General features: G+C 52.4%; 10 protein-coding genes and 1 non-coding gene across 11 annotated transcripts; 7 read left to right on the top strand and 4 right to left on the bottom strand.

Annotated features, from left to right (window-relative positions):
- Positions 1-1,777: 1,777 nt before the first annotated feature.
- On the top strand, positions 1,778-5,428 carry UMAG_01900 (uncharacterized protein; the record flags this gene model as incomplete). The annotated part of the gene is made up of 1 exon (XM_011389530.1): positions 1,778-5,428. One exon carries the CDS (start codon positions 1,778-1,780, stop codon positions 5,426-5,428), a length of 3,651 nt encoding a protein of 1,216 aa, XP_011387832.1.
- Positions 5,429-5,725: 297 nt separating this feature from the next.
- On the bottom strand, positions 5,726-7,627 carry UMAG_01899 (uncharacterized protein; the record flags this gene model as incomplete). The annotated part of the gene is made up of 1 exon (XM_011389529.1): positions 5,726-7,627. The coding sequence occupies one exon, from the start codon at positions 7,625-7,627 to the stop codon at positions 5,726-5,728; it is 1,902 nt and encodes a 633-aa protein (XP_011387831.1).
- A 968-nt stretch (positions 7,628-8,595) lies between these two features.
- On the top strand, positions 8,596-8,868 carry UMAG_10269 (uncharacterized protein; the record flags this gene model as incomplete). The annotated part of the gene is made up of 1 exon (XM_011389664.1): positions 8,596-8,868. The coding sequence occupies one exon, from the start codon at positions 8,596-8,598 to the stop codon at positions 8,866-8,868; it is 273 nt and encodes a 90-aa protein (XP_011387966.1).
- Positions 8,869-8,875: 7 nt separating this feature from the next.
- Positions 8,876-8,990, top strand: UMAG_16211. The gene has a single exon (XR_897724.1). It is a non-coding gene; the product is annotated as a 5S ribosomal RNA (ribosomal RNA).
- A 228-nt stretch (positions 8,991-9,218) lies between these two features.
- Positions 9,219-10,397, bottom strand: UMAG_01898 (uncharacterized protein; the record flags this gene model as incomplete). The annotated part of the gene is made up of 1 exon (XM_011389528.1): positions 9,219-10,397. The coding sequence occupies one exon, from the start codon at positions 10,395-10,397 to the stop codon at positions 9,219-9,221; it is 1,179 nt and encodes a 392-aa protein (XP_011387830.1).
- A 2,675-nt stretch (positions 10,398-13,072) lies between these two features.
- UMAG_01897 (uncharacterized protein) lies at positions 13,073-14,641 on the top strand (the record flags this gene model as incomplete). The annotated part of the gene is made up of 1 exon (XM_011389527.1): positions 13,073-14,641. The coding sequence occupies one exon, from the start codon at positions 13,073-13,075 to the stop codon at positions 14,639-14,641; it is 1,569 nt and encodes a 522-aa protein (XP_011387829.1).
- A 442-nt stretch (positions 14,642-15,083) lies between these two features.
- UMAG_01896 (uncharacterized protein) lies at positions 15,084-15,541 on the top strand (the record flags this gene model as incomplete). The annotated part of the gene is made up of 3 exons (XM_011389526.1): positions 15,084-15,095; positions 15,186-15,347; positions 15,425-15,541. 3 exons carry the CDS (start codon positions 15,084-15,086, stop codon positions 15,539-15,541), a joined length of 291 nt encoding a protein of 96 aa, XP_011387828.1.
- A 417-nt stretch (positions 15,542-15,958) lies between these two features.
- Positions 15,959-16,432, bottom strand: UMAG_10268 (uncharacterized protein; the record flags this gene model as incomplete). Its single annotated transcript, XM_011389663.1, has 1 exon — positions 15,959-16,432. The coding sequence occupies one exon, from the start codon at positions 16,430-16,432 to the stop codon at positions 15,959-15,961; it is 474 nt and encodes a 157-aa protein (XP_011387965.1).
- A 1,536-nt stretch (positions 16,433-17,968) lies between these two features.
- UMAG_01894 (uncharacterized protein) lies at positions 17,969-18,796 on the top strand (the record flags this gene model as incomplete). The annotated part of the gene is made up of 1 exon (XM_011389525.1): positions 17,969-18,796. One exon carries the CDS (start codon positions 17,969-17,971, stop codon positions 18,794-18,796), a length of 828 nt encoding a protein of 275 aa, XP_011387827.1.
- Positions 18,797-19,313: 517 nt separating this feature from the next.
- Positions 19,314-20,798, bottom strand: UMAG_01893 (uncharacterized protein; the record flags this gene model as incomplete). The annotated part of the gene is made up of 1 exon (XM_011389524.1): positions 19,314-20,798. One exon carries the CDS (start codon positions 20,796-20,798, stop codon positions 19,314-19,316), a length of 1,485 nt encoding a protein of 494 aa, XP_011387826.1.
- A 669-nt stretch (positions 20,799-21,467) lies between these two features.
- UMAG_01892 (putative isocitrate lyase) lies at positions 21,468-23,303 on the top strand (the record flags this gene model as incomplete). The annotated part of the gene is made up of 1 exon (XM_011389523.1): positions 21,468-23,303. One exon carries the CDS (start codon positions 21,468-21,470, stop codon positions 23,301-23,303), a length of 1,836 nt encoding a protein of 611 aa, XP_011387825.1.
- Positions 23,304-23,595: the final 292 nt, after the last annotated feature.

Genomic DNA, 23,595 nt, shown 5'->3' with positions numbered 1-23,595 from the left:
GTACAGCACCTTGCCCCTTTTCTTCAAATGACTCGTCTATTCGTGATTCCCGCCTGTATCTTCGATTATTGACTCCCGCATAACCCTCATTCGTGATTGGGCTTTGTCCGGTGTATGGAAAAACTACCTATTTGTTCAGTAATTTTGCACCGCACGATCCTCCACCGCGTACCACGCAGTCGTATCCGAAATGTGGCACAGTCTTGGACACTTGGCTGCAAAGTGTTCAGCCTCATCCCAAAGACTTTTTGATGTGTTCGATCAATCGTCTATAAGCATTGCCACTTCCAGCGTTCATTCATTTCTTCCATGATGTAATCTCTTTGTATGTTTATCAAAAGCTGCGCGTTTCTATTATTTTTTGGCACTACGCAATAATAGCCATTTGGTGATATTCGTGATTTCTTACGTTAGGTTGTGATTGCCAAATTGATTTTCCACAGCGCCCTGAGCTGCGAGAGGGAGATCAAAATTTGGACGGAGCTCAAAATCACGAATGGTATCAAGTCACGAGTCCAGCTGTCTTTCCAGTAAGGCTACAGCCGCCTCGTCTGCATCTGATTACACATTAACTTGTTCGTGATAGCGACGCCCTCGTACAAACTCAAACTCCGCTTTCCGCCATGTTTTACTGGTCTGCATGCATCCGACTTCCCCCCTTTCTTGCTAACTTAACTTTCCGCCCTCTCTTTGATCAGAGGGCGCCCGTGTTCCCAGGCCTCGAACCGCTCAGATATTCTACGCCGAAAAGAGTGTATTTTTTATCGCATCAAGAAAATGGCGTCCAGAATCTCGGTTCAAGTCTGGATCACTAGGGCGCCGCGTGCATGCAGATCATTCGACAAGCGCTTGCATCATTCTTCTTCAGGACAGCCATGTACTCAGTGAAAGATGTGCCTGTATAACGAACAGCCGACAGCTTCGGGACGGTCTCTGCGTGTGGTCTCTTACAGCGTCTCTGACTTGTCACGAGAAGTCATAACTTAGCAAAATTATCTATTTTAATTTTATGTTTTAGCATTCCCATTTTCTTTTTTCTTTTTTCTTTTTTCACTCAACTGATGAGTGTAGTCGTGAGTGTCCGCTTGCGGATTACTTCGCAAATCGTCTGTGCTCTATATCTTCGGCCTGTCAAACATCGACAGCCTTCAGCGGTTGTTCTTCTGCAAATGTCTCACCATTACCTACCGCCATGTGCGACACCGCCATGCTGCGTCAACCCCAGTCAGCTTCTAGCCCAGCTTATGACAATTGTCTTATATCATGTTCAGACAGGTAACGCTACTCACTATCACTGTTCGTAAGCGGCCTCTCTTCTGCTTCCGTTTTCGCGCTGTCTCTGTCGATCTTAGCGTGTCAGAGGATCCCGTGCTATCTTCAGTTGGCCCTACCCTCCATGTGGACTCACGCCTGCTGCCTATCTGTGCTGCGAAGAGCTGTCACCATGAGCCGTTTGCGCGGCAACCCCTTATAGGCTCGGCCTGTTCTTTCCAACACGTTCACATTGCCCCTCACATTCATTCGCTCGGCACTCTCCTATCTCAAGGAAGTTCATCTCATTGCTCCAGCTTGTAAAGCTGAGCGCACAGCAAGCTTAGGCTTCGCACAGTCAAAGGCCTGCACGCCGCTACCCTTCCCGTCGCTCCTTGCACTGGCAGCATCAGGCACATTCTTTCCCATCAGCCTCAGCTAATTTCGACTCCTGTTAGCCGTCTAGCTGCACTATACTCGGTTTTCCTCCGCTCTCTTCACTTTCCCTCATTTACAACTCTGCACGATGGTCAAAGCACTCGCACTTTTGACAGCGGCCGTCTTGGCCTTGTCTACTCGCGTCAAGGCAGACTGCGAATGCGGTTACTTGGATCCAGTAACCAACCATCTCTGGACCGATGCCTCGTTCAGCTATTTCAACGAGTCCGGTCTGGACGACATTGTCATGAACCCGGCCGTTTCTCCCCGAGTCGACGGTGCTATGAGCGCCGGTGACTCGGGTGACGGCCAACAGACCTGGTCTGCAGTTGGTGACCACATCAACAAGTACGAGGACTCGTTTGGCGCTACATACCTCAGTGCAGTCAGCTACAATAACACCTACATTGACAACCGCACCGAGGGTCTTGCTATGGAAGTTTCACGTGCTGACCAGGTAAAACACATTGTTAATGGCTCGAGCCTCGTCACAAGACGGCGCGATATCCTGTACGGATCATTTCGTGCCAGCATTAAACCTCCTTTCATCAAAAAGGTACCTTGGCTTGACCACGGATATGGATCAGGCTTCAAGTTCTCGATCGCATTCAACAACTCGGAGCGCATGCACGTCGACATTCTCACGCACGACTACATGTACAACTCGACCCTCGGTTGGGGTTATTCCGCTGCTCGATGGAACGACGACCCGCTCAAGACGAATCTTACCTACTTTCAGAACTTTACTCAGACTAACGCGACTGCTTTCCTCGAGCATCGAATGGAGTGGCTCAACTCAACCGTGATCCAGTACAGGAACAACGCCGAGAACCAGTCAGTCAACTTCTACCAGGTCATCAAGGGTCAGAACACTATCAACCTACCGTCAACTCCGGCGCCTGTCTCGCTTGAGGCATGGTCCAACGGCGAGCCTTCGTCGTCCCAGGGTCCCCCCATTTACGAACCCAACGTTGCACGTGTCATGTACACCCGCTTCTTCTTCAACTCTTCTCTCATCGAGCGTCATAATCAATTCGTATCGCAGTGCGGTGCTGCTGCCGCTTCAGCTAAAGCGGTCTGCAGCACCGAAGACCACACGCTCCGAGCCAGCACACCCTTCGATCTGGTGGCTGTAAAGCAGTACAAGCCCAAGAAGGGCAAGTTCCGAGTTCCCATGTGGGCTGCCATCATCGAGATCTGTTTCTTGTCCCTCCTTGTAGTGACCGTCGTTCACGGTCTTTACATTCGTAAAATTAAGGACACCGAGAAGAAGCGCAAGGCTGCTAAGCTCGCCCTCCAGGAAGAGAAGAAGCAGACTGCGCTCGAGCAGTACCACGATATTGACGAACGCACCGACTTGCCCCAATCCAGGGCAGCTGCCGACTTCGAGAAGCCTTACAAGCAGATCTGGGCCGTTCCCGAGCTCATGGATGATTGGGGCTCCGATGACGAGAGTGACATTGACGAGGACGATGCTCGCTTCTGGGACTCGGTCGACGTTCTCCGCAGCGCTAATTACAAGGAAGACCGAGATGCGAACCAGCCTGGATTGCCTCACTTCAACGACGCCTCCGATATGAAGCCTTCCTCGAGCACCGACAGTCTCGACAAGATCGAGACGCTCCATACTGAGGGCCTCGCCGGCAGCAGCTCACCTCCTCGCTCTAACAGCCGGGCCAGTAGCATTAACCGCATCCCTGTTGCTTCGTCCAACCAATTCCAGCTGGTCAACCGTCCCACCTTCCCTCGGGAGAACTCGAGTTTCGGTCAGCAGACGGTGAGCCGCATGCACAGTGGCATCCCGTACAGTACTGGCACTGGAAACAAGGTTGGCAGCAGCCCTCGCTTCGTTCACTACCAAGATAACATGGATGCTGAGGCCGCCGACCGCGGCAGCAGCTATCCTCCTCGGCGTAACGAGCTGAGCAGCCTCGACTCGTACCAGTCTGACATCCAGATGCCTAGCCACTCGCACGACACTTCTCGCACTCAGCGTTACCTCCGAGACAGCAGTAGCAACGCGAGTCTTCCCTACATTGCTCCCAGATACACTGGTTCGGTTGGTTCGCATTTCGGGGCCAATTCAGCCGCTTCGTTGCTCAACTACAGTGGTACTGGTGGCGGAAACGACAACAATGTTGGTGCTAGCCATGGTTACTCGTCTTCGATCAACATCAACTGGGACAACGAGCCCAAGATCATTCAGTGGAACAAACGTAAGAGTGTAGCTGTCGATCAGGTCGTCGGTCAGCTCGCTCAGCCCGCGATGGGTGACAAGAACGCCGCTCGTCGTCAATCGATGGTGGTGCACCCGGCGCCCAACGGACACTCGTTTATTACCGTCATCTACCAGCGCGTCTACAACTTCTTCTTCATTTCTGGCGATGGTCTCAAGACGGCTGCTGGTGACGCTCGTATCGACTATTTGGACGGGATGCGTGGATTCGCGTGTCTTTTTGTTTCGCTTGGACACTTTATCCTCATGTTCTGGAACTCGATGGCTAACTTCTCTGGCCCGCACCACTACTACGAGTTCGAGTACTGGATCCGAGTCATTTTCGGGCCGATTGTCATCAACGCTGGTTTGGTGCTGGGTATCTTCTTCTTGCTGCCTTCACGTACCATGGGTTCGCGCTATCTGGTCAAGGGTGGTCTTCAGTCGCTCGCCGACAACTCGGTTCGTCGTATGCCGCGTCTCGTGATCCCTGCTGCGGGTGCGTGTCTGGCAAACTACATGATGATCGACGTTGGCGCCTACAAGTGGGTGGCTCGGATGAATTCGTTGACGTGGTCCACTTGGTCGTACTACCAGAACTTCGACAACGCGCTCGACTTTCTGGACTCGTTTATCGCGCTTTGGTGGGCTGGCCCGCCCGACAACCCGGCGCTAGTCACTCGTTACGCCACCGGTGTGCTGTGGACAATTCCCGTGATTGTTCAGGGTGCGTGGACGTGCATGCTTTGCGCCGTTTTCGCGCACGAGATCAAGACGACCTGGAAGCGATTCTTTTTCTACTTTATGTGCATCCTGCTCTCATGGTATGCACAGACGTGGGATCTATTCTTCATGGCCGGTCTTGTGGTTGCGGATCTTGACATCAACCTCAAGTATCGCAAATGGGGAGAGCTGGGCTTTCCGCTTCTGCCCAAGGGCTACGCCAAGCTGCTGCGTATCCCGGAACGCTACCGTCAGAAGTTTGCACTCAAGGGCAAGGTGGTTCCGTGGATATTTTTCCTCGGATGCTGTGTTCAGCAATGGCTCACTTACATTCCCGGTGCGCCCGCTGAGAACTTTGACGTCTGGGACATCGGTGTCCACCCCAACTTTTACAACAGCAGGCCCAACCAGTGGAACAACGACACCGGATACAAGTACCAGCGTCCACGTACTGCGGCGTGGTTTTTCGTAATGAGCATCTTCATCCTCGCCGATCACTCGGCCGCATTCCGGCAGATTTTCCGTCTGCGCATCTGGTCCTTCCTCGGCAAACACTCGATGGCCTACTTCTTGCTCCACGGCATCATCTTCTGGACATGGGGCTCCTGGCTGTGCGTCACAATGCTCGTCAACCGAGTCGACTACTTTGCCACCATCATGGTCGTCTTTGTCACCAGCTATATCCTCCTTACCCTCTTCTGTGTTTGCTTCACTTACACTTTCGAGTACTGGGGCATCATCGCCTCCAAGGCTTTCTGGCGTGCCACCTCCGGCAACCTCGGCCGTCGTGCCGGTGCGTAACCCGCATCCACTTGTTTCTATACCCTCTTTCGTTTCGCCTCTGTCTCTGAATTTAGGGAAAACACTATGTTTCTCTCACGTCTCTTAATCGATCGTGCAAAGCTTCGTTCTTTGTCTGTTTCAATACATCTCATCCCACTCATCTTTGCGTTGCACTCTGCGCGTGACCCATTCAATCTTGAGATCGGCTCCAAACACTATACGCAAACACGATGTTCGGTGGTGGAACTGCAGATGTGAAAAAGTCAGGTATAAAATACAAATTACGTAGCAACGACGATCGTGGCATGAGATCCATCAAGCATTGATGCACATCTTGCTCCTCTGTCGAATCGCCATTCCATATTTGAGAAAGACGAACGGCACTGGAATCGCGGCAATCGATACAAAGCCCAGCAAGCTTGAAGCCCATCCCGTGCCCAAATGGTCGAACATTTGTCTTCCGAAGAGCGGTACAAAGATGGCAAAAAGACATCGTGAGAATGCCATTGCTGCCAACGCAGATGCCGTGTAAATGTGATAACACTCTGCAGCATACGTCGCCAGAGAATTGAATGCGAGCATGAGTGAAATACCGATAGGAATGCCAGCAAGGATTGGCACAATCCAGTTAATCGATGCGCGAGCGGTCCAGCCAAACCAGAAGAAGCCGATGGCAAACAGTGGAGCCGAGAGAGCGACTTGAGGCAGTCGCGACTCAGGAACGGGTTTGTCGCCGGCAGCGATGCGAGCCTTGATCGAGCGCCCGTTGAACCAGCCCACGATCGGAGCTGAAAGGCCAATACCTAGACCGATGGCTAAAAAAGCCAAACCAACTTCGCCCGCATTGAAGCCGTAGGTACCCGAAAACACCACGGGGTATGCCTCGAAGAAGAGAAAGATGATGGCGTAGCAGAAAGAGGTCCACAGAGTGGCGTACATCAAAGGAGCCTCGGTGAACAGCATGTGGAAGGGTCGTCCCACGTGTACACGAATGAGTTCTGACCACGAGATAGGCGCCAACGTTCCATCTTCCTTCAGTGTCTCTCCTGGTGCCAAGATGTCGTTGCGACCGGTTTCGGCACGAAGGCGACGCGCTTTTCGATTGAGGAGCACCGGAGCGTAAGATTCCGACTGTATGGCTACAACGAGCGCCATCGAGACCGCTGAAAGAAGGCAAAGCATCCAGTAGATCCACCTCCATCGCTCTGATTCGACATCGTCACCCGCAAGAAAGCCTCCGACCAACGGACCGAGTGTCGGACCCATGAAGGCGGACAAGGAGTAGGTGAACATGGGCCAAAGTCGAACTTTTGGCAGCCAAATATCAGAGATCGTTCCGCCAGAATTGGATTGTGGCGCAGCGGCAAAGAGACCAACCAAAAAACGGCAGACAAGCAAAGTCTGGATGTTGGGTGCGAGAGCGCATCCAATGTTGAAGAAGAAGTAGCCTGGAACAGAAATGTAGTTGACGATACGGCGACCGTAAAGCTCAGAAAGCGGAGCCCAAAGCGGTGGGCCTATACAGAAACCGACCATGTAGATGGAAAGGACCAATGCTGCCACCTCTTGAGAGATGCCGAACTGCGCGATGTATTGAGCAGTGGCACCCGTTCCAACCGACGAGGTGATGGTGGAATTGAAGTAGAGACACGAGACAAGGGCTGTGACAGTCCACTTTCGACGGATGCTCCAGTGGGTCGGATCCTCGTCCTCCGTCAACATTACCGAGGGTAGTGTCTCCTGATCGTCCTCCTGCTTCTCCACTGTTCTGTCGGATTTTGAGACCAGCCCTTCTTCCAGTGCGGTGCTGTCCTGTGCGACACTGTCTTGATCGGTCTGGTGAGCCTTGTCAAACTTGTGGAGATGATGGCGATGCTGATGAAACTTGGCATGCCCGTGCGGGGGCAGCTGGTGAAGATGAGCGAGCTTCTCATATTCGGCAATGGCGGTCGGGTCACCTTTGTCGACTTGGTCATGCAACTCTTCAAGTCTGTTATGCGCCATGGAAAAATCGAGCGAGTTGTTGCGCGTGGGTGCCTCTGAGATGTTCATTGGTGTTGCGACGGCGGTCTGATTATCAGAGATGGAGCCATTGCGTCGATCTGGCGAATGATGCTGGCTGTTGATCGGCGACGGTATTGATCGCGAAGAAGAGAAAGATGTGGAAGCCTCAGGTGTTGCAGCTGAATGTGGCTTGTCGGGTTCGTCCAATGGCATGATGAAACGCCCAGCGTGTCCGAGGTAAAGAGGTGGGGTGCAACGCTGTAGTGATTCGCAAAACGGCCAAGGGGTGAAAGAGGTCGATGTTGGAGTTTCTGTGAGTTGATCTCGGAAAGAACGGAAATGGTGACTTTGTCTTGTCAGACGAAAAGCAGTTTCTGACTAGGAACTGGACAACCAAGTAGTGCAACAGAAGCAGGGCATGATCGAGGTCTGACGGAGAATGATCGGTGTAGAAGAAGGGAGGGAGGTTGAATCGAGTTCTCGACGAAGTATGACAAATTGAAAGTCTCTGCTCGCTGCAACATGTGATACTGCGGCATGGATCACAAGCACAAACAAGGTGACTGGCCAAACAAGTCACGAGTGGCACCTCAGGTCTTGCAATTGGCCGCCTAGCATTGTCCAATCGCCATCTGGTGCTCACATCGCTGCCTCACAGCTACATCGGAAGTGATCGTGATATCTGCTCGCAGAAGCCAACTTAGTCTCGGCAATGGTCGCCCATGCATCATCAAGAGACCTTTAGAAAGAGTTGCGAGGGAGACGCAGAGATTCCAGGCGCTGTAAAAGCACCAAAGTTTTTTTTCGACCGACGGTAAGTGCAAATCGCAAGCAGCCGAGTGGCGATCTGTTGGGCTGAATGCAAGACAGTACAGGCATGCCGGTAACAGTAGCCGGAAAATCGGCTTTGCGACGTACTGTATGATGCACTCCAGCATCTGTCAAGGTTAGCCGATCATATTTATAATTCGCCTATGGCTTAGGTTACCTCACCGGACTGAGTCACGAGTCATAGAGTGGCCAAAAATATTCCCCAACGAAACTTTTATCCGCCCCTGCATAAAAATCTGGCCAACTGACACACAGTAACCAGTCAAAACCTGTATTTCAGAGGGCGCTTCGATTCAAAACCTCGAGTGTAGTTGTTACACACAGCAATACCTTGGCCGTGAGGGACCGCAATGAAGGCAGATCTCGGTTCAGAGACGTGGGAAGAAGCAGCAAAGATTCAGCGGCTCTGCTTGTTTCCTGTCAGCGTTGCGGAGCTTGCGAAATTTCGGCCGTTTTCAGCCGATGACAACCTTGAAAAGTACGCGGAAAAATGTACCAGCTTGTTAGGACATGTTTTCTTAATGTCGGCTTTATGTCTGGCCCGCACATTCCAACAGCGGAGCGTAGGGTCACGCAGCTGTCATGGATCAATCTCTCTATTAATCCCTCTATCAACTGAATGAATCATCTGCGGCCATAGAGACTTGAAAATACCGCATCCCGTTCGATCTGCGCAGTCAAGCAAGTCGTCGCCTAGTCAGTACTGCGGTGGGGGACCACGCGGGAATCCTAGGTGCTGCAGTTCTCCTTTTTTCTATTTTCCTGTCCTTATTGAGGCCTGCGTTTCTGTCGTCGTTTTGAGACTTGAGTTCAATTCACGATATTTTGCATCTTCCATTATACCCTCGATTTGGGGGCCCACAAACTAGCTTACCTGCCATATGTGATATCAATCTAATGTGATATCAATCTACTGTATCGCATCTATTTGGAGTCCGAGTTGATTTGGAAGATCTACCAGGCATCTCGTGTGCTACATGAAAACAGAGTAACATATCAATGCCAACATTAATGTCAACAACAGGGATCGTGCAGGTGGTCCAGTGGCAGCAGAAGCGTTGTCATAGACTCGCATGTAGTCGATCTCCCATCTGGCGTCTGTGAACGCCCCGGGGTAATTGCGCACGAAATTGTCACAAGAGACATTGTTGTACTGCGCTGCACAACCACTGAGTGCAAAGGTTTCGCCAGCCCAGTCGCCGCACAGCGAGAGGTTGATGATAATCTCGTGCTCGTCAAAGTAGTTCTGCATTTGACAGACAGATCCGGCGCCAGTGGCCAAGGCTTCCGGGGTTGCTGACGCATTGGCGGTGTTGGCGAAAAAAGCCGACGGTTGACCCCACTTGTTGAGTTCGGAGCGGTCATTGCCAGTTGCATTGCTGTTGGTGACAACATACTTGGGAGCTGATTCGCCGTTGGCGATGGCAGCTACAACAGCAGGCATTGCGGAAGGAGCTGTCGAGATGGGCCAAAAGTACACTCCGATGCCTGGATCGCCGGGGCGTGTTTCACGACGAAGAGCAAAGTAGCCGCCACCGTTCTGATTAAAGTTGGGCCCAAACGACGAGTTGGCAGTGAAGGATGCAGAACAGCCTGGTTGATATGAGCAGTCGGATTCAGAGGTGAAGCCGGACTGATCCGATCGATAACCAGCTGGGATGTGACAGCCGTACAACGTGTGCAAGCTGGCGAGATTGCGTGGGCCCTGGTCATTAGCCCCTTCGACAATGTCGATCTCTCCTCCAGCCGGCCATCGTTCGTTGGTACAGGTCCAAAAAGCTGGCCAGGTGCCACAACCTTGCGGCATGTGGGTGAACTTGGCCACAAGCACGCCATCGCTCATCAATCGCTTGCTGTGCAGACGCACGCTCTGCCGGCCTTTGCCTGGTGGTAAGACACTGGTGTTGTCGGCGCGAATCATGAATCGGCCGTCCGAGTTGATGGTCGCCAAGCCTTTGGCAACCGCGGTGAATTCGTCCACATATTCGACCGTACCATGTGTGGGATCGCTGTGCGACCAAAACCAGAAGCGGTCTAGAAATTGACGTCCGGTGATCTCTTCTCGGAGAGTGTAGTTACCCGCCAGGACAGCGCTAGACAAGAGCAGGATTGCCGAGAGCGCCGTCACGCACAAGGCACAACGTGCCGGCATCCTGAAGCGTCACTACGCTGTGTAACGTCGGTCTATGTCGTGTGGTCTATGAGGAGAGGGAAGTCTTCTATCGAAACGGCAAGATTGTCATCGTGATCGCAAACTACTGGAGGCAGAGCAAAAAGATGGATAGCCAAGAAAGACGTGGGTGGTAGATGGTAAGGGAAGAGTAATAAGATTCCTCACCACACCTTGACACGGCCTGGCTTTGGGCGTCTCGGCCAGAATCGTGAATGGCTGACAGCAGACGGCATCTCGGAAGAGGCTGTGGAAGAGATAGCGAGCAAGGGTCTTGGCAGTCAGATTCTGACTCAAATAGTCGTGAATCTGGCTGCCAAGCTTGAGCCAAGTTGAATTTGCTTATGTACAGTAGCTTGAGCGGGCTATGCATGTTGCGCCTTTTAAGTAATCAATCAGGCACAATCGTGAATGAATCGTGAATGTAAATCATGTTCTTCTGGCGTCAGTTGTGAGTGCCGGAAAAAAAGAGTTCGATTCGTGATTCTCCCGACCAAAATACGCCGTCGTGCATGGCTTTGTGTGTGTGACCGAGCTGCGAGCCGACAAATTGTGACTCAACGGCGAATTTCGATGCTAGCAATCACCATTTCTAATTACGGACCGTGGACGCGCCTTTTAGGAAGGCTGTTTACACCGTGGCTTGGGAGCCTGACGCAAGCCGATTCAGCCCTTATAGGGTGGTTGCTACCTGCTGCCGTGCTCTGATAGTCCTTGACGCACGCTTCTCTGCCCAACACTGCAGAGTCAGCCTGCGTCTGAGTCTCGTTGTACGTCTCTGATGTGGCAACGCACATCGAATGTAGCACACCCGCATAAATTCAGTTTCAAGGCGCAAAGTCGCCTGCGACAACAACGTCGATGATCAAAGTGCCAAAAGCGACCCAATCTCGAACCACAAGGAGTAGTGTTCGCTCGAGGTCCGTTGCTCTGCTCAACTACAGCCACAGTCTCATTCTATACAGGCTCCTCAGACAGATGTCTCACTTTCCATCCTCTATCTTTGCGCCGACATGAAGCTTTGGCTCCTCGCCTTCTTGCACCATCAATCTCAGGTGAACCTTTATCGCGCTATCATGGTGCACTTGCCTGCTGGCTGGTGAAAGCAAGGAAGCAAGCCGGTTTCTTGCCGACAGAGAAGGGCTTGCTTCCGAGACTGCAACGCTTGAATGAATCACCTGAGTACGAGATCAGATTGAGAAAGCTCCCCTCGTAACTGTGTATGGAGTGGAAGTTTCAAGGAGAGGAGGGGGCTTACATTGCAATCGGGACGGAGAAGTATGCGCTTAAGATGCGATCTCATCAACCGCTCATTGCGAAGCTTCTCCACAAAGTTGGCATGTATACAGCATCGCTTCGTTTTGGAGCTACCCCGGTGAGTGCAAGACCCACAAGGGCATGACGAGACATCAACTGTGACCCTGGCTCGAACCTTTCTGGCCTCCTTTAAGACAAGACATCCATGGGTTTTCTGAAGTACATACGTCCATCCAAGTCTAGGTCGGTAGCAAGGATGAAGGCAATCAGATACCGCCTCTCAACAGCGCTGCTCGTATCCGGCATGCCCTTGGTAGGTGACAGCCTTGGCAATGTGGTCAGGTACAAAGTTGTCTTCGTGCTGTCATCGCAGAACAGTACATACGAGAACAAGGCTGCGAGACTGGTTCGGGCTTGGTCTTGTCGAGGTCAGAGAGAAGAACAGGGTGCTTGCACAAGGCGTCAGAGACGAGTCTGTCGAGGAGATAGGCAAGCGACTTGGAGGAACGTTCAGGGAAGGTCGTCCTGATTTTCAGCATTCTCTTCGTGCTTGAGATGATTCGGGACCAGGCGATTAATTTAGTCAGCAAGACTGACACCTTTCAGAGTAGGTGCTGGATGCCACACTTTCGTCCAAGTGAGTCGCTCGATAAGATGGTCATGATCTCGGCGAGCAACATGATTTTCTTGTGCAACTTCCGACCGTCCGAAAGCTGTACAGGGTCGAGATCTCAACAATCGAATCAACTTGCGGCTCACTTGGAATTTCCGCTCGCTGGTAGAAACCGGAAGGAGAGGGTGTGAAGCTTCTCTTAACAATCCATTCTACGGTGCACAGTTGTGCACGGTAATGTACTGTAAGCGCAGTCCTGGTCGAAGAGATCAGCTAGATGATCTGTGGCGACAATTTTGTTTCCCAAGCGCCGCAACCAGATAAACTCAAAATCGGCATGGCCTCGATTTAGAGCTTGCTACAGAGTTGACTATCAACCTTCTGACGCTTGAAGCCAGATAAACTTTGGTGCTGAGATCTTGTTTGTTTAGAGATGCACGGACACTCTGTGAAAGTGAAAGACTCCCTTGATGATGCGTACGGGACGGAAACCAAGGAGAAGAAGAAACGACTAGGTGACTGGGCCGGAGCGGTGTGGGCTCAAGAGGGGGTTTCATTAACCCTATCCTTGCGAACCTTCTACTGTCGTGCAGAGTGAGCGTGTTCAGCAACGTTTCATTTCGGATCTCCCCTTGTGGGCTCGAGACCCAAAAGGGACTGTAGTGACATGGACCGTGACCCCGACTCGAACCCTGTCCGGCTTCTTATTACTATAAAGTGGTTCCGGCAAACTTGCTCAACCAGAACAGCCCTCGTCTTCCTATCACCTTAGACAGCAGCAGTAAAGATGCAGATACTGAGATATCGCACGTCAACAGTGATGCTCGCGCTCTGGTTGGGCATTCCGTTGCTGGCGTTTGCTAGCCTCCGAACTGATATCGGTCATAAGCATCGTAGTCAGCTTCACAAACGCCAAGAGCAGTATATGTACATAGCGGAAGAGCAGGATCCTCTCAAGGCGGCGACTGCCATTCAACAGATGCAGTACGTTCCCAACAACAGCTCGCAACCAAATCCCGACTGGCTCATCGTTAAGGATGATGGCGACTCGTCGAATCCACCTTGGCTTTCCCAGGTACCGTTTGTACCTACTCCTAATACTGACAACGTGCCGTTTGCAGAAGGTAAGATAGGCTGGAAAGCGGTACCGGAGTTGGAAGGCTTCACCCTCAACCGCACATGGCATGTACTACCAAACCTGATCATGCCGATGTACATCTCGAAAAACTACCAGCCTGGAGGTGACAATAGCCGCATTCAACGAGCCGTCATTACCATGCCTGGTAAGCCGCGCGACTCGTGGAAGTACGCCAACCTCTTCCGAAATGCGCTCGCGGTGGCGGCATCCAACTCAAGCTATGGTATCTCGGCGGACCAGGTCATGATCATCGGCCCAATCTTTCTCAACTCGGACGACAAGGATGCTGGAGCGGTCCACGATGGCGAGCTCTACTGGCATGGCTCGCAATGGCAGTCGGGACACAAGGTGCGTAACGACCAACCAAAGGCAAACCTGAGTTCATACCACGTGCTGGACAACATCACAGATTGGATCTTCACATCGGGCGAGTTTGCATCTATCAAGCAGGTTGTTGTTGGCGGACATTCGATGGGTGGACAGGCGGTGATGCGGTACGCCGTGTTGAAGAAGACCAAAGCGTATGATACCAACATGCGGTTTTGGGTGGGCAATCCAGGTTCGTGGGCATGGCTCGATGATCAACGACCGTATCAGAACGACACGTGTACAGGCTGGGACAGTTGGGGCTATGGGATCGGCAACGCCACCAGCGTGGTTGGATATGCCCGCAGAGACGTGAGCGCAAGCAAAGAAGCCATTGTCGAGCGCTTCCGATCGCGCAAAGTGCACTATGCAGTGGGACTGGCAGATACGGGGCCTGGTGATACGCATTGCCAGGCCAGGATGCAGGGAGGCAGTCACCTGGACCGTGGGTCGCAGTTTATACTCGCTCTGGGACGCCTAGGAGGATTTCCTCGGAGCCAGACATTTGATGTGATTGCAGGCACCTCGCATCAGGACTATCCGATGATCCGCGCGGATAAGTCGATGCAGCACATTTTCTTGGATGACTTCAACACAAGCTACCCGCCTTTGCTCAACACTACCAATCCAGGCGACCGAGCGCACCGTAATATCACACGACATGACCCAACCGTACCCAAGCTCAAGATGTTTGCGACGCCAAAGCATCGCATCATTGCGTCTGGCTTGCTGGGCGGGTCGTTGGTCTTCATCATCATTTTCTTCAGTGCACTGCCACATGTCTTTAGTGATAATTTCGACGAGCGTAGCTACAGAGCGGAGATGGCGATTCGCAGGCGATTGCTGTCGTGATGCGGTGCGAGCCCATGGTCGTCCCTCGAAGCAATACCGAGACACACATTGCGTAGACTTTTGCCTGGTTGAGGCGTACTAAGAATCCACCTTTGTGCCAGAGCTTGTCACTTGAGGATCTGCCTTAGGCTCTTTTGTGGTCTGTTTTCTATGTTGAAGAATGATGGCAAGTTTGACGCATGTTCGAGGTGATTGTGAGCGGCAGCTTCTTATTTACGATTGTATCTCCATCTCCACTTGTGACTTTTTCAACTCCACGCTACAGTCACAGTCTCTGTGGCTGGACTGTGACTTCCGACACCCGAGATAGAGGTGTTGCGCATCAATCACGAATGTGAAGCATGTGTGTTTACCATCATTCTTATTGACCTGTCCATCATCGTACCGATCGCTTGGAACCCCACTCAGCCTGGACTTGTGTAGAACAGACTCGCTTGGAAAGATGGTTGGCTCAGTAAGTGACGTCCGAGACTTTACAGCTTTGATTCGAGCGCGCGTTCGCAGCTCACGCTCTGCTTTCCTCCGTACCTGTTCTCTGCCACAGTGTCAGCACATTCGTACCGATCTCACCGACTGCGTGCTCAAGACCGATTGCTACTTGAAACAGGGGAACTCGGCACAAGAATGCATTACCTCACATATGGCGGAGCTGCCGGTCGAATGTCAACATCTGTACAAGTCGTTTGTCGAGTGTCGACGTGGTATGGTATGTGTTGTCGCTCCAAGATGTGGCTCTAGGGCAAGCAGCTGACATATATGGTACTGACTCTTTGGGAACAACAGCTCGACATGCGCAAGAGGTTCAGAGGCAACGCACCACCAGCAGCGAGTAGCAGCAATGCGCCTGGCGGAACGAGCCAGGTGGATCCTACATCAGCGAACCAAGCAGGCAAGCCATAGGATGGACAAAGGTGGAGGCATCAAAAGACGACCCAACCTCGACGCACATGGCTGCTAAATTGCAGAGAGTAGAAGCATCAACGTCGATTCCATTCCGCGCACGACAGTAGGAGGCATTTGTATTAGTACCACCACAACACACCACTGTTCGCAAACTTTTTTTTTTCCACCACGATCTGTGGGCTCAGGACATGAGAAAGTTAACCGTAGGAAATTGTACTCGAAAAGAAAAGGAAGGAAGGAATTATACAAGTGTTTCATAGAGCCCAAAGAAGGGAGAAGCTGCGAAAGCACGGCAGCAGGAAGACCTGAAGCGATGGTACGAGAATGATGACGAGGTGAAAGTGTGTCGAAAGAGAAGATATAGACGTACGAAGGCCGAGTAGAGACAGTCTTGTGAACTGGAAACATTGCATTTCAGAGCATCACCACGACGAGAGCAGCGGTTGCAAGCGTGACAAAGACGGCCTTGGCAGCGGCGTAGTTGAAGTGGTCTGCTGCCGTGTTTGCAAACTGAAGATTTTTGGGGTCCGGTCCGAGGTTCTTTGCATCGGGGGCGGTGTTGTAGCCACCACTGGAAGCCAAGCTTTGATACACTTGGGAGGGGAAGACGGCAGGGACGGTTTGAGTGGGTACAGTGTAGGTGAATTGGTACGAGGCTGTGGCGGGTGATGGACCAGGGCCGCCAATGACGGTTGGGTTGCCGCCAGTGGCAGATGCAAATGTGGTGACGGGCGTGAAGGTTTGGCTGACGGCAAACGACGAGAGCGGGAAACTTGTGCCCTCGAATGCACTGGCAACTTGGGCCTCAGTGCAAGTTGCAAGGACAAGCAATGCGGCTGCGATCAGAAGCACAGCTACTCTTGGTGAAGACGATGTTGATGAGAGCATCTTTGTGTCGAGAAAGGGAGCAAGGCTCGGGGGTATGGGGCGTACGATTCTGCTCTGCCCTGCTCTGTCAAACGACGCTGCCAAGACACTTGAAAAAGGGCCAAGTTGAAGAAAGTGTGCGAGACGTGTCGCTGCGAGAGGGCAAATGGATGGAGTACGGCAAAGATGGTTGAAGCCGACAAAGAATAAAGAGGTGGTGCAATCAACTGGCTGTGTTCCGACTTGGTGAGGGGAATGATTCCAGCCACAGGTGGAGATAGCTGTTGAGGCAGGGTATAGACGAAACAAGGGGTACCGAGGGAGAGAGGGAAGATGATCGTTGCGGGTGGATGGTAGAAGGCGTGATGGGAGCTACAGGTCCAGGGCGCCGATGATGGCGAAGGGGATCGTGCGGGGAAGTCTTGTGGACTGCAGAGTACAGCACAATACAGTACAGTACATTACGCTGTTGTCTGTTCAGGGACGAGTTGGCGCTTTGTCAGACGAGTGTAGATCCGCTCAAGCCTCTCACAAAAGCTAAACCGCCAACATGATCCTCGAAGCACAGCACAAGAGCGGAGCGGACAAGGAACAAAGCTGCTGTGGGCTGCCAACTGTAGCGCTGCATGATGCTAAAAGCTGGGCTGAAGGATCGATTTCTGTAACCCCGCAAGCAGTTGAGTTGCGAATTGCGAGTGCGAATACGGCAGCGATGATCCTTTGAACGAATCACGAACTAACTTACTCAAAAATATTCCCCGTCTCGTTTGGTGTTTTGAAATACGTTATTAATATTAATGCTTGGTGCTTTGTGGCTGCGCAACCACCTCGCTTCAGTCACGAGTTAGCTCGAGCGTTTGCTCGTCCTGCGAATCACGAATTACTCAACTCTCTCGTCTCTTGCCCAATTTGACTCTGTTTTTATTCGTGATTCACGATTGTGACCTGACGCTGCTCTGCAAATTCAGACACCGACATTCGTGATTCGTGATTGGCGACTCGAGTTTGGTTTCGCACTCGTGAAATTGTGCCTTACTGTACCTACTCAGCTCCTCGCCTCCTGCTGCACCTACCAATTCACGGCTGCCGATCTTGAACCCCCTCAAATATCGTGTATTCCAGTCGTGAGTGTTGGTAAGCTAGTTGGTAGCAAGCCTAATATCTTGATTCTTAGGATTAAGGCTCGTTCGTATCAGGCACGCCCTCGTCTCGTGCATCGCCCTAAACGAGATGACGCTTTCAGAGGCGGCAGCATGTCGAGAGCCGTTCCCTTTCCCTTCTGGGGTCGCCGGCACCGTTCGACTCTTTGACCAAAGATTCCATTCACGGTTGCCATTCATTCACATTTGAGCCTAAACTGCCTATGACCTCAAACAAGCAGTCGTGAGTCGTGAGTGTGCAGGTGTGGAGTAAAAGTGGAGCAGATTCCGCCGGGATTTAGTCTTTAAAGACTGAACCATCGAACCTCGCTCCAATCGTGAGTACTTGTCTCTGTTTCCCTTTCCTTAACACGATACGCAGGCGATACTACATCAATCCGGACCGAAGACACTTACAATGGTTGCTATCAACGGAACTTATGATGTGATGCTGGTGCCTCTGCTCATGCCGGTATCACAGATCCTCAACTTGCTGCCTCCCAACATTCGAGGCATCGAGCCTTCGCCGCTCATTCCGTTCACGCAGGACCAGATCACATTGCTCGGTCTCGACGCTTCAGCGTACGATGCACAGGTGAATCATCCTGTCATGCTCGAACTGGGCTATCAGAACCACACGGGTCCCGGTCCACGTTTCTTTCGACCAAGCTTCGACGAGGCGAAGCTCGAGGTACTCGGCATGCGTCATCCTTCGCTCTCTGGCAAGCAGCCAAACACAGCAGACAAGGGATTCGTCTACAAGCAACTCATCCTATTCTCCAATCTGCTGCTCTACACATCTTCCAACTTGATCGCCGGGCTGAGAAGCAACCTGGTCACCATCACTCCAGCCAAATCGCCCTCGATCTATCCGGTGGATCAAGCCACGATACTGTACAATGTCAAGGACTACATCGAGGTCAACTTTTCCAAGAATGGTCAGCAGCAATCAGCAGCGAATAACGGCGCAATTCAGTGGGCCGGCCGGCCCTGGTACGGCTGGGCAACGGGCGATACCCTCACACAGTTCGTGTTCGATACCAACAACGCCAAAATCCCACCTGTGCCCTACAAGGCCGACACGCGCGTCAAGACACCGGCTTTCTACGATCCTTCGGCGTGGGCTCAAGCAGCCCAAGTAAACCCGGAATGGGCCGAATTTGACGGCGTGGCAAGCTGGAGATTCCAAGCCGACTACTACAGTCGCGACATCAAGGCTGCCGATGCTAACTCCGGATCAACCTGAATCCCAGACAGCGCTGAGAAAGAGCAGAACCAGTCCTCTCAACCGCACGCTGACCACCGTTTCAATTTATAGCTCTTCACTCTAGGTCTCCTCGATCTTCTTCTCTCCTATCGATGTTTATTTGCTTTCATCGTTGCTCGTCAACCAGGCCAAGAATGTGCTGCACGGTTAGAACCGAATTTATGCCTGACTGCGAATCAGTGATTGATAATGTGCACTGTCCAATGCCAAACTTTCACCAACATTCCACCTTCCAACCCGGCAATGCCGAATGCAAGCAGATCAACCGCCGATGGATTGATCAGTCGCCAAGGAGCTGCCGATCGACAGCCACAAAGTGGACCAAGTGGACAGATACATAGACCCCGATCTTTCATACAAGGGGTTGGTACACTATCTTGGCTCGGAGATAAGACAGCTCCGATTCAAGTCATACGTATTTTGGTGGCAAAGATCTAAATTTAGCCAGAGAAGCTCATGTCTACAGTGGTGAAGTAAAGCCACGAGTGTGGCATGCCTAGGTGTTGCAGGTCGAGATGCAAGGCGACCAGCCGATCTCGAACCAAAGGTACTCTTGCTCATCGTCTCTGCCGACGCTAGCGCGCTTGTCCAACTTGCGTCGCTTGAGAATCGTAAGCTCTGAACGCTCCATCGATGCGCGCGGCTGCTGCAGCGAAAAAGCGCTCATTCGGATGTGCAGTTCATGACTATGCTGAGCAGTGGCTTTTGAGTTCATAGCTGTTGCAAACTCAGGCGCTAGCGCGGGTGTTCCAGGCATGGTGTCCATCGGGGTATCTGTGCAACTGTCACTCAGCGAGGGAAGCGCACTTGCCTGAACACGCGGCTTAAAGGCATCTTCAACTGTTTGAAAGAGTCCCTCAAACTTGCCTGTGCCACGAACGGCCATGATGATGTGTGCACGTGGAGAAAGCGCTTCGTCTTGGTCATTGATAGGCTTTCGTAGCAACGCCTCGATGGACGAACGGATCCAGAGAGCGTGCTCGGGGGCGTAGATGACATCTGCCAGGAGCAAGAGATCAAACTTGGGTCGATCGTTATCAACAACGCCCTGAAGTATCTCGTGATGCATCTCCAGCCAGTCGAGATGCTCGACGCTGACCGACACCTTTCTCGGGGGCTCGATCTGCTGCACGGCAGAGCCAAAGTTTTGCCCCACGTTGTGTTCTAAATTCTTGAGCACTTGCTGGTGGTAATCTGTCAGAACAACGTCTGCAGCACCGTTTGTTTGCTGTAGCATCCTTGCTGCTACCATACCTAAAAGACCCGTACCGGCTCCGAGTTCAGCAATCCTAAGTCGTCGGTCGGAGAGGTGGCTTTGGGAAGCAAGTCCGCGATGAAACAGAGCGGGATATCGAACGAGGACATCGCTCACAACGATCGAAGCGCCCCACGTCTGGACTCCGACAGCAGCAGCCGCATCTTGACTCGAACCTGTGCTGCTCTGTGTGTTGGCTTCCGATTGCGTATTTGACGGTGGTAAAGGGTCGTCGCGAAGAACGATCTCTATGGGTTGGGACGACAATGCAGACGGAATCAACGTTGCTGCTTCTTCCGAGAACAGAATAGGGTCCTTGAGAGGAAAACGGAACTCGCGCGAAATGGCTCCAGCCTCCTCAAGACTCGCGGTGCCCCCAAGAATGCGGCCAGCCAAATCCAACAGGTCGTCGGCGGAAATATGGTCTCGTGCTTCGTCAATCCAATAAAGTCCGCTGGCGATGAGTCGAGTGAGCCAGTCCATGGCATACCTCCTCTCGCTACCATCTACTTTGGCCGAGTCTAGCGCATCTTGATATGAAGAGGCTGCATATTCTGCGTCAGAAGCGACCAAGATATTCCTCTCATCCTTGCTGAGCGACTGTGGAGAGTAAAGACGCGAGAGATGTAAGAGAGCGCTGTGAACATGTGCCGCATCTGGTTCGGCTTTGAGGCGAGGCAGACAGCTGGTCGGGTTAACGAGCGTGGCCAATGCGTCTATTGTCATCTTTGAGAATTGAGCTATCGAGCAGTAGGACAAGCTATCTCTCCACAGTAACGGACATATTCCAGGTGGACAAGTGGGCTCCGTGGAAGCTTCACATCATCTTGACGGCGATTGACTGCGGTTTAATTCCGTGTAGCAGTTGTAACTCAGCAAAGGCTATGCGATGCCTCTGCCAAGCAGGGCTTGTACTGTTGAGAGCGTGACAACGAAGTTGAATCGTGAATAGAGTAGATGTGAAGCACCGACACCAAGAAGGTGTTGCCGGTCAGAAGCTCTTCGCGAAAGCACCAAGCCTTGTTTGAATTGTTCGAAATTTTCGACTCACGGCCGAGAGTGAATTCACAATTCTCGTTTCACGTTGACTGTGGTGATCCACAGTCAATTCACGATTGTGAATCTTTCAATGCGGGGAAGACGGCCCCAACCGCTTTTAGGTTTCACAGAGCCGGAAGCTGCGGCTTAGCCGCAAGAGCCTCTGTCTCGTCACACGGCACACGGCAATAACGAATCTCCGATGCTCGCTTCAACCTCACGGTTTTCAACAACTCAAGCCGCAATCTTCTTCTGATGATCCTACCCGCAATCACGAATCGCTCCTTTCGGCATCACCACCATCTTCACAACCATTACAAAGAAAACGCGCTCGTCCTCTACTGATCGAGCATCATCATGTCTTTGCGTCTAACCGCTGCTCGTCTGGCTCGCGTCAACGCAAATCGAGCACATTGCTTGACTACTCCGTCGTCTAGCCTCGCACGTCTCAGTCTTTGTTCGTCTCTCGTCGGTGAGCACTTCAGGAGCGCCACTTTCTCCACCGCGGCTGTCAGAATGAGCTCAATTGCCGCTACATCGCTCAACCCACCGCCCGCTCCACTACGTGTGAAGCCACCCACGGCTGAGCAGGAGCAGGCCGACTACGAAGCCGCCGTCAAACAGGTGCAGGATTGGTTCGACAGTCCCCGTTTCAAGGGCATCAAGCGTCCATATGGTCCAGAAGCCGTGGTTTCAAAGCGTGGGTCCATGCCCGTTCAGCCGCCTGCTTCGTCCCTAGCTGCCGATAAGCTGTTTGCTATCTTGTCCGAACATGCAGCAAAGGGCACACCCGCGCATACCATGGGTGCCATCGATCCCGTCCAGCAATCGCAGATGGCTCACAACCAGGAAGTTGTCTACGTCTCTGGCTGGGCATGCAGTTCCGTGCTCACCACTTGCAACAACGAGGTGGGCCCCGATCTTGCAGACTACCCCTACACCACCGTACCCAACCAGGTTCAGCGTCTCTTCAAGGCTCAGCAGCACCATGACCGAAAGCATTGGGACGAACGATGCCAGCTTACCCCTGAACAAAAGGCCAAGACGCCTTGGGTCGATTACCTGCGACCCATCATTGCCGATGCCGACACTGGTCACGGTGGTCTCAGCACCGTCTTCAAGCTGGCCAAGCTTTTTGCTGAGCAGGGTGCTGCTGGTATCCACCTCGAAGATCAACTTCACGGCGGCAAGAAGTGTGGTCACCAGGCAGGAAAAGTGCTGGTCCCGACTTCGGAGCACGTTAACCGCCTCACCGCTACGCGATTTGCATGGGATATTCTCGGCTCGGCCAATATCTTGATTGCCCGAACTGACTCGGAGTCGGCCAAGCTCATCTCTTCTAGCATCGACGCCCGCGATCATGAATTTATCAAGGGCGCCTACAACCTGCCCGAGGGTACTAAGAGCCTCGCGGACACCCTTGCTGCCAAAGAGGCATCGGGCGCTTCGGGTCCCGAGGTTGACGCTGTCGAAAAGGCATGGATGGACAAGTGCGAGCTGCTTACCTTTAACGAAGCTGTTGCCAAGCACAATGCTTCCAACAAGAAAGGTATTGAGGTGTACAGCCAAAAAGTTGCCGGTGGCGTGTCCAACGGTGAAGCTCGAGCGATTGCTAAGGAGGTCTTTGGTGCTGAAGGTGTGCCTACCTGGTGCTGGGATGCTCCTCGAACCAAGGAAGGCTACTACCACTTTAAGGGCGGTGTCGCAGCTGCCATCAAGCGTGTCAAGATCTTTGGCGCGTATGCCGACATGCTCTGGCTCGAAACCAAGACGCCTGACCTCAAACAGGCGCAAACCTTTGCTGCCGATATTCACCGCGACCTGCCGGGCAAGTGGCTCGTCTACAACCTCAGCCCTAGTTTCAACTGGAGTGCACACGGATTCTCTGACCAGGACCTCAAGAACTTTGTCTGGGATCTCGCCAAGTCTGGCTTTGTCTTCCAGCTCATCTCGCTTGCCGGCCTTCACTCGACCGGTGCGATGACATGCGAGCTTTCGCAGCGCTTCAAGACGGACGGCATGCTTGCCTATGTCGAATTGGTGCAGCGAAAGGAGAAGGAGATCGGCTGTGATGTGCTGACCCACCAGAAGTGGTCTGGTGCCGCTTACGTCGACCGTATGCTACAGGCAGTCAGCTCCGGAAGCTCCGCAACGCAAGCAATGGGTGCCGACAGCACCGAAAGTACATTCTAGATGTTTGTTGCGAATCAGAATACATCCGAGTAATGATCGGGAAGCGTCTGAGCAGTAATGAGTAGAATGTGTGATGCGCTGTCCTGTCCATACATATACAGACTGAACAAAATCGGGGGTCTTGAGTCGGAGTTAGTCGTGAGTGTGGCCGAATTCCGACGATTGTTCAGAAGAACTAAGCTTGAGAATTTTGAGCTTCTTGTGTCCACTCGTTACGGGTCTGCTACACTTACCGCGTACAACGATCACTCGGACGCATTCGTGATTCACATCGACAAGGACGAAGAGTTGT

Source organism: Mycosarcoma maydis, chromosome 3 (genome assembly GCF_000328475.2).
Source record: "Mycosarcoma maydis chromosome 3, whole genome shotgun sequence".
In the NCBI taxonomy this organism is placed as follows: domain Eukaryota; kingdom Fungi; phylum Basidiomycota; class Ustilaginomycetes; order Ustilaginales; genus Mycosarcoma; species Mycosarcoma maydis.
Note: the sequence above shows the minus strand (reverse complement) of the source record. Positions and strands in the feature narration are given on the sequence as shown.